The sequence below is a fragment of the Branchiostoma floridae genome, chromosome 17, assembly GCF_000003815.2.
Source record: "Branchiostoma floridae strain S238N-H82 chromosome 17, Bfl_VNyyK, whole genome shotgun sequence".
Taxonomy (NCBI): Eukaryota; Metazoa; Chordata; class Leptocardii; order Amphioxiformes; family Branchiostomatidae; genus Branchiostoma; species Branchiostoma floridae.
In genome coordinates this window covers 16,542,600-16,550,973 of record NC_049995.1, presented here as the reverse complement: position 1 = coordinate 16,550,973, position 8,374 = coordinate 16,542,600, and the positions used below count along the sequence as shown (strand labels likewise).

General features: G+C 43.1%; 1 protein-coding gene across 1 annotated transcript in view; it reads right to left on the bottom strand.

Moving 5' to 3' along the window:
* The window catches only part of LOC118405158 (ATP-dependent 6-phosphofructokinase, muscle type-like), a 52,293-nt gene that overhangs the window by 31,881 nt on the left and 12,038 nt on the right, over positions 1 to 8,374 (bottom strand). The window contains exons 12-17 of the mRNA XM_035804583.1: positions 5,629 to 5,775; positions 4,933 to 5,003; positions 3,217 to 3,307; positions 2,555 to 2,707; positions 1,859 to 2,023; positions 1,132 to 1,193 (exon numbers count right to left, since the gene is read on the bottom strand). Coding sequence (XP_035660476.1) covers positions 1,132 to 1,193; positions 1,859 to 2,023; positions 2,555 to 2,707; positions 3,217 to 3,307; positions 4,933 to 5,003; positions 5,629 to 5,775 — 689 coding nt within the window. The remainder of the gene's footprint in view (positions 1 to 1,131; positions 1,194 to 1,858; positions 2,024 to 2,554; positions 2,708 to 3,216; positions 3,308 to 4,932; positions 5,004 to 5,628; positions 5,776 to 8,374) is intronic.

Sequence of the window (8,374 nt, the reverse complement as noted above, 5' to 3'; positions counted from 1 at the left end):
TGTCATAGAAAACCCAAGATAGTGTTACAGACGTCCCTTTCCGTGATCCTAGGCACAGCAGGCAGGGGGCAATTCGTCCCTTTTACTCAGCGCAGGTGACATGCCTGATATAGCCTTTGACCGGTGCGTTCTGCAGCAGATCTTCGCTGTGGCCAATAACTCCTCTGCCGGCTAAACACCTTCCCATTTGCCACAGCAAGATCTGCTTGGAGATTAAGGGACGGCAGTGTCAGTGTGGATGTCATTCAGCACCAGGGACAGGGACGGCAGTGTCAGTGTGAATGTCATTCAGCACCAGGGACAGGGATGGCAGTGTCAGTGTGAATGTCATTCAGCACCAGGGACAGGGATGGCAGTGTCAGTGTGAATGTCATTCAGCACCAGGGACAGGGATGGCAGTGTCAGTGTGAATGTCATTCAGCACCAGGGACAGGGATGGCAGTGTCAGTGCGAATGTCATTCAGCACCAGGGACAGGGATGGCAGTGTCAGTGTGAATGTCATTCAGCACCAGGGACAGGGATGGCAGTGTCAGTGTGAATGTCATTCAGCACCAGGGACAGGGATGGCAGTGTCAGTGTGAATGTCATTCAGCACCAGAGACAGGGATGGCAGTGTCAATGTGAATGTCATTCAGCACCAGGGACAGGGATGGCAGTGTCAGTGTGGATGTCATTCAGCACCAGGGACAGGGATGGCACTGTCAGTGCGAATGTCATTCAGCACCAGGGACAGGGATGGCAGTGTCAGTGCGAATGTCATTCAGCACCAGGGACAGGGATGGCAGTGTCAGTGCGAATGTCATTCAGCACCAGAGACAGGGATGGCAGTGTCAATGTGAATGTCATTCAGCACCAGGGACAGGGATGGCAGTGTCAGTGTGAATGTCATTCAGCACCAGAGACAGGGATGGCAGTGTCAGTGTGAATGTCATTCAGCACCAGAGACAGGGATGGCAGTGTCAGTGTGGATGTCATTCAGAGGATAACATAAACCATACAATGAAATCAACATGGCCATATTTTTCTTTGGCTTTTCCATCTGCAGATCTTAATAAATATATAGTCTTGCTGAGGTTTCATTGGCCACGGCTGTAGTTCTATAACAACCTGCTAGGTGGAGCTCTTCTCACCTGAGAATCAGTCCTCTCTCCACACCTTCCACCATCTTCTTGGCCAGGTGCTCAACATCATTCTGTGGGAATGGAAAAAATATGCATGTTTTTATGGCAAATAACTATTCTGAACCACACAAGTGTTTCCAAGATTGACACTATTTTCAACAATTCAGGTTATAAACACTCTGCCTACTTACATGTAATATCATACTATCCATAGCTTTTTAGTGCCAGTCAAACAGTAAGGTACAATTGTTAACCACTTTTAACACGAGAAGCCACTATAATGGCTTCAGGTTTTATTCTGGCAATCCTGAAATTAAAACTGACTACACTGTGAAATGGGAAATTTTGCACAGATAACTTTTAAGTCTGTCATGCTGAATCTCTCTTCAACTATGTTCGCGTCATCTGCTCTGCCCGCCATCCCAGGTTGCTAGGTAACCACAGTACCCACAAACAAACAAACAAACACAGCTGACTTGTAGGTCTCTCATGCTGAATCTATCCTCGAAGATGTACGTCACTTCGGCTTGGCCCGCCAGGTCGGCAAGGGTTGCTAGGTAACCACAATGCCCACAAACTAACAAACAAACAAACAAACAAACAGCTGACCTGCAGGTCTCTCATGCCGAATCTCTCCTCAAAGATGTACGTCACTTCGGCCCCACCCGCCAGGCCGGCGAGGGTTGCTAGGTAACCACAATACCCACAAACAAACAAAAACAAACAAACAGCTGACCTGCAGGTCTCTCATGCCGAATCTCTCCTCGAAGATGTACGCGGCGTCCGCCCCTCCCGCGAGCCCGGCGAGGGTTGCTAGGTAACCACAGTACCCGCCCATCGTCTCCACCACGAATACCCGACGCTTGGTGCCGCTGGCTGACTGCTTGATGCGGTCACAGATCTGGGAAAACAGCAAGAAGACAATTAAGCCATAACTCTAAACCGAATCCTAACTCCTTATCCTAATTAAACCTTAATATCATAGTACATATGCTGCTAACATTAAAACTAATTTCATAGACAGTAAGTACATCTTTACATTTCATTCTACATGTAACTGTAACTACTTCGTGTAAAGCAATGTGCCAGCACTAACACTGGTTATTTGCAGGGCAACCTAAATTAGCTATTTTACAAAAACAAGGAATTTGGGTATAGCAAGTCGACAGACGGACGAAGCTTTTGCAGTTAAAAACCAACATCCAACTTGATATCCCTAAATCCCATTTTTTCAAGATAACTCTGCCATTCAACTGGTGTACTAAGAGATTACTTACATCAGTGATGGCGTTGAGAGCGGTGTCCGTACCCAAACTGAACTCCGTGCCTGGTACATTGTTACTGATGGTACAGGGTATCACCACCATTGCAGTCCCAGATCCTAATCCTTATAATCACTCTAAACCAAACTCTAATCCCAGAGATTACTTACATCAGTGATGGCGTTGAGAGCGGTGTCCGTGCCCAAACTGAACTCCGTCCCTGGTACATTGTTACTGATGGTGCAGGGAATCACAACCATGGGGATACAGAACTCCTTGTACTGTGGTCGGGCCTCGGCTAGCTGCAATACACTGTCATATGCCTACAGAGAGGAGTAAAAACATCGTCAAGTCAATCATTGTTTATTGTATCTTAGTTTGTCTGTGTTTGTGGTGAACATTGTTGATTACAGATAACAGGACAATTGACTCTTTTGTAAGGGGATTTATGTCATACCTGTGACGCAAAAATGTTTGGGTGTTCCGGACCGGGCCATAACTTCCGTATAATTCCATTCGAATAAATCGAACTGTTTCGAACTTTTTTGTTCGAGGGCACCAAATTTGTTCAACTTCTGGCGCATTTTGCATCAAAACAGGGGTTTTCTCAGGTGGGTATGACATAAATAGAATACAACACGGTGTATTCCGCATCACCCTCGGTCCCAGCCCTCCCACGGTCGGGTAGGTACCTCGGATACGGAATACACTGTGTTGTACTCTATATGCACATGTATAGGTAGCCAATGTGGGCTGTACTGCTTACCTCATACATACATAATACATAATTCATCTGGTTTTACACCGGTGAGGCACAGTCCAAAGTCCTTACCTCAAACCCACCAATGATGAGCAGCGCACTCAAGTTGAACTCCTTGAACTTGCTGGCGATCTGGGGCAGGCCAAGCTTCGCTGGCTGGGTCCTGAGAAAGGAACAACCATGCTTTAAAATCTAGCAGTAAGATATGCCTTTTTACGTTTATGAATGATTTACATGATTTACATTTGAGAGATTTTTTGCATATGATCCTAACGAGTTAGTGGTTAAACCAGTTTTTTTAGATAGCTGTACTTGACAATGTATTGAATTGTTCTGCTAGTTCATTCTAGTGACGCTGAAGGATGTCACTCGAGACATCCGCAAATAAATATCTGCTTTTTATCCAGTTGTAGAGATTGAATTGTATTTGGATATGCCTTTTTGTTTGTAACAATAGTCAAACAATGAAATTTTACGATTGCACAGTCAACAGTGCACAAAATCCTACTGCAAAGTTCTGGCTCCCTGACTGTCCAAAATGTTACGATTACACGCCAACTGATGTGGAATGAATTTGCCTATAGCCTATTCCAGACCTGATACTATGTGACAGGTGAGTAGATGATGGTCCGTCATGAAAGAGTTTTTGTGGTTCAGACTCCTGTCGATTGGACAGATGAGGAGGCAGACCGGCTTTTTGCCTGCTTGCCTGACCTGCACATGACTTTTTATGGTGAAGGAGGGGTGTGCAATTCCTTCTCCACCCTCTCGTCTACTGGAGCACTAATTTTCACAGGGGCAACTGTATGCAACGTGTGAGGCGGCCCCAGCAGATGCAGCTTTGTTGTTTGGAGTATCCGTCTCCTTCTACCCCGGACTTGTGTGCCATGGCGGGTGCGTCATGCCCGAACATGCCCCTAAGGCTTGTCTCGGCCACAAAGCCCTACCAAGGCCACACAACGCCACTAGCCGCAGCTAGATACTCATTTACACCTGAGTTAAGTGAGGCAAGTCGTGTAAAGTGCCTTTCCCAAGGGCACAAAATCGGTGACACGGGAGCTGGATTCAAACCCGCGACCTCTCGGTCTCAAGCCGCAAATGCTGCCACTGCGCCACGTGGTTCCATGAAAGATTAGATTAGATATAGATTATAAAATAAGGTAAAAAAAAAATAAAGCCTTACAGCCCCAGATACGCAATACACCAAATCGGTTTTGTTGATGTTGTTTACCTGTTTGTGCCCAGGAAGGAACCTCCCTTCATTATTAACTTGTCAACATCCATCCAGTTGGGCATTCTAACCTGTATATTTTCAGTGATGGTTGAAAGGCAAGGAAATCATTCTTCATGGTAAAAAATGTCTTGGAAAAGCTTAGAAGTACCAAACAAATCTGTCAAGTCTTTGGACTTAGCCTTGCTGGCTATCAAAGCATTAAAGAACTGGTAGTACAAGTAAATGGTATTAATTGTAACAAAAAGCGATACCTTAGATACAAACCCATGTTTGAGTCCTAGCTCGTGAAAAAGAGGGGTCCAGATGATATTTTGGCAATTCTAACCCAGGCCTTTCATTCAAACTTTTAAATCTATCATTTCAAACAAACAGAAATAAATTTTCATCAATATGGTCACCAAGCTCATGCTTTTTGGACGGCTGCAGTGAAATTTCTGACTCCAAAAAAGCAAATTTCAGTTCTAGAACAGAGGGACAGGCCGTGGAGACACCATCAAAGACTTGACAGAAATGTTTGCTTCCAAGTCTCCCTTGCCAGTTTTTGCTGGTCTCACCTTTTAGCCCCAAGCTTTGCGCCACCAGACCCGACCCAGCCACCAACATCCATCCACTGTAACTTCTTCAGCTGCAGAGCGACAGAGCAAAGCAGATATAGCGCTAGTTCACCTTTATCCATGGGGTAACCTTTATCTGCTAAAAACAGGGTATTTATAGTGATGTCGAGCTGACGGACGGTGGTTTCAACCTGCAATATTTTCAAAGTGCTGTCGAGTTAAACCACCTTCCATTGATTAGCTATTCCTAAGTACCCTGGTTTTAGAAACAACGGATATAGGTTACCCTGAAGCTGTGGTATGTTAGTGGAGGTGTTGTATTGGGCGACATTGTATTAACGCTAGTTCACCTTTATTCACGGGGTAACCTTTATCCGTTGTATTCAACACCAGGGTATTTCGGGATACCAAGTCGACGGACGGTGGTCTCAAACTGCATTATATTGAAAAGAGGCAATTTGAAACCACGTCCATCTACGTGATATCCCTAAATATCTTGTTTTTAGGTACAACGGATATAGGTTACCCCGCGAATAAAGGTGAACTAGCTTTATACAGTATATCATGCATATGTCAACTATTCTTTTGTTGCGACCAGTACTTAATCCTGTGGGTATATAATGTAGTACATAATAAAGGTCTTCAGTCATATAAATTCATTACTGGTAGATTTAGCTGAGACCCTGCAACACTTACCCTTCCCTCTGCAAGGCCCTCGAACCCCTCGTAAATGGCGTACGGCTGGTGCCCGTTCAAGATGGCGGTTCTGGCGGCTGACCGCACCGCGGCGTTCATACCCGCGGCGGGAGCGCCCACGTTCATGATACCGATGTTAAACACGTGCTGGAAAGGTCAGAGTTTAACAATCAACCAACCGAGTACAGGAGACTATGTGTAAGACTGCTCACAGTGCTGTAAAGAAAGAGCTCTGAAATCTACATGACAAGAAGTTAGAGCTGCAAAGCAGAGAACAGTTCATTGCATCAAAAAGCTGTTCCTAAACAATGTCCTTAACAGTGGAAAAGAGAGGAAGAATGTAATCATAAGAGCTTATAGGCTATAAGGAGCTAGAAACTAGGAGCTAGATAAGAGTACAACTTTAACTACTACATGTAACATTTAAACACAATTTCACCAGGTACGTAACTCTTCCACCTTGAAAAGATACATTTAAACTCCAAACACATCTCCAACCCAACATTCCCAAGTATAACACAGTGTCTCCTGTAATGCTAGTTCACCTTTATTCGTGGGGTAACCTTTATCCGTTGCATTCAAGACTAGGGTATGTAGGGATATTAAGTCAACAGACAGTGGTTTTAAACTGCAATACCTAACAAAAATGCAATTTAAAAACACTGTCCATCAACTTGATATTCCTAAATTCCCTGTTTGTAAGTAGAACGGATATAGGTTACCCCGTGGATAAAGGTGAACTAACATTATATCTAAACTGTGCATATACTTGAGGGTGTTACAATATAGAGATCTCAAACAAGCTGTTTTTCAAACTGACAGATTTAAGTAAGCTGGCTGATTAATGTAAATTAGAGGTTAAGTCTTGTAACGCTAGTTCATCTTTATTCACGGGGTAACCTTTATCCGTATTTCAGAATATCAAGTTGACTGACGGTGGTTTCAAACTGTTATATTGAAAAAAAAGCAATTTGAAACCACCGTCCAGTAAGTAATATTCCTAAATAACCTGTTTTTAGGTACAACGAATAAAGGTTTCCCCGCGAATAAAGGTGAACTAGCGTTACTTGTAGACAACACCTCCAGTAATTTTCAAAATGTCATCATTATGTTGTTATTTATTCTGACAACAGAGGGATTTTAGCAGGTCAGTACACACTAGAAACATGGACGAAACACTATTATTGCAAACAACATGTACAGGAGAGAAATCTAGTAGCTGGTTAGGGATCAAATCTAGATTACGTCTACCACTGCATATTGATAAACAGGGTTAGTAAACGCCACTATAGGAACTAAAGCCCTAAAGGGTAGGTCTGGACTATCTGTATATCGCACATCTAAGGGTAAAGGTTACAAATTGATCTAGCTGGACTAGTAAGACTAGGGAAAATCTGACAACCTGGACCTATTCCTCTAGATATAAGCACGACAAGTATTTTGCTCTGATCATATTTCCACACCAGGGAGCTGGCCAGACAGCTTTCTTGAATCATGGTATGATATAAAAGACAACAAAACACACAGAATGTAAAAAGATTAAGCCAAGATCATAATTTGTGAAATGTTCCTTCAAAAATCTTTTTTTGTTTTTGTTTGTGTAAACATCTTGGCTGGGCCCTGGTTTGAAATCGTGATGGTGGCATAAGCCTGAATTTTTGCCAAGAAGGATCAAGAAAATAAATAATTGGTGTGTGTAACAGTGTGAGTTGGTCTGCATACCTGAGCACAACATAGAATCTAGATCTGTCTTGAACAACTCAATAAAATAACATGGTCTTCAAAAACAGAAACACCTTACAGTTAACAAATTTAGACTTTTGGTCTCTTGTGCAGAGAGCCTACACTAGAGGAAGGATCTTGAATTTGAACTGGTAAACATGCACATTAACATGTCATGTTAATGATAATAACTCTCTAGTTTTCGCCTAGTTAATGATATTAACTCTCTGGTTAACAATATCAACTCTCTGGTTAACAATATTAACTCTCTAGTTAATGATATCAACTCTCTAGTCTTCCTACCTCGCATTCAACTCCAGTCCTAAGCTGAAAACAAACACAACCAAAACAGACGTGAACATGTAGCATGACAAACAAATCATAGCGCAAACAAAAATACAGTCAAACCTGCCCAAGACGACCACCCGGGGGACCGGAAAAAAGCGGTCGATTTGGACAGGTGGTCGCTGAGAAGAGTATCGACTCAAAACATGCCCGATGGAAAGTATAAATGGTTTCCATTGTGCTTAATGGCATAAAGCAAGCACACTGCACGCAAGCAAAGAAGCGAGGTCTTTAATCTCAAATACAACAGGCACACTAAATTTAACCCCAAAATTCTACGAATTCAAAACTGGGCGATTTCGGCACAAAATCGTGCTAGTTATCATCAAGAATTGATGAAAACCTCAATTTTGAAAATGATGCAGTCGTTATGGGTCCCAATTTGGGCCGGTCGCGGTCGCGTTGGCCAGGTGGTCGTTGAGAAAAGGTCGCTTAATGCTTAAGTCAATGGGAAAATAAATCGGGACCGAGAAAAAGTGGTCGAAATGGCCAGGTGGTCGCTGAGAAGAGGTGGTCGCTCGGGCAGGTTTGACTGTATGAACATGCATAAATAAAATAAATCATGTTGCAAAGTAACATGCAAAATGAAAAAAAAGTTTAAGCTAATAAATGTACAATGTGGCTAAGATATAAGCATAGCAATTACAAGCAATTTCAGTGCTTTACTTTCATTTTACTG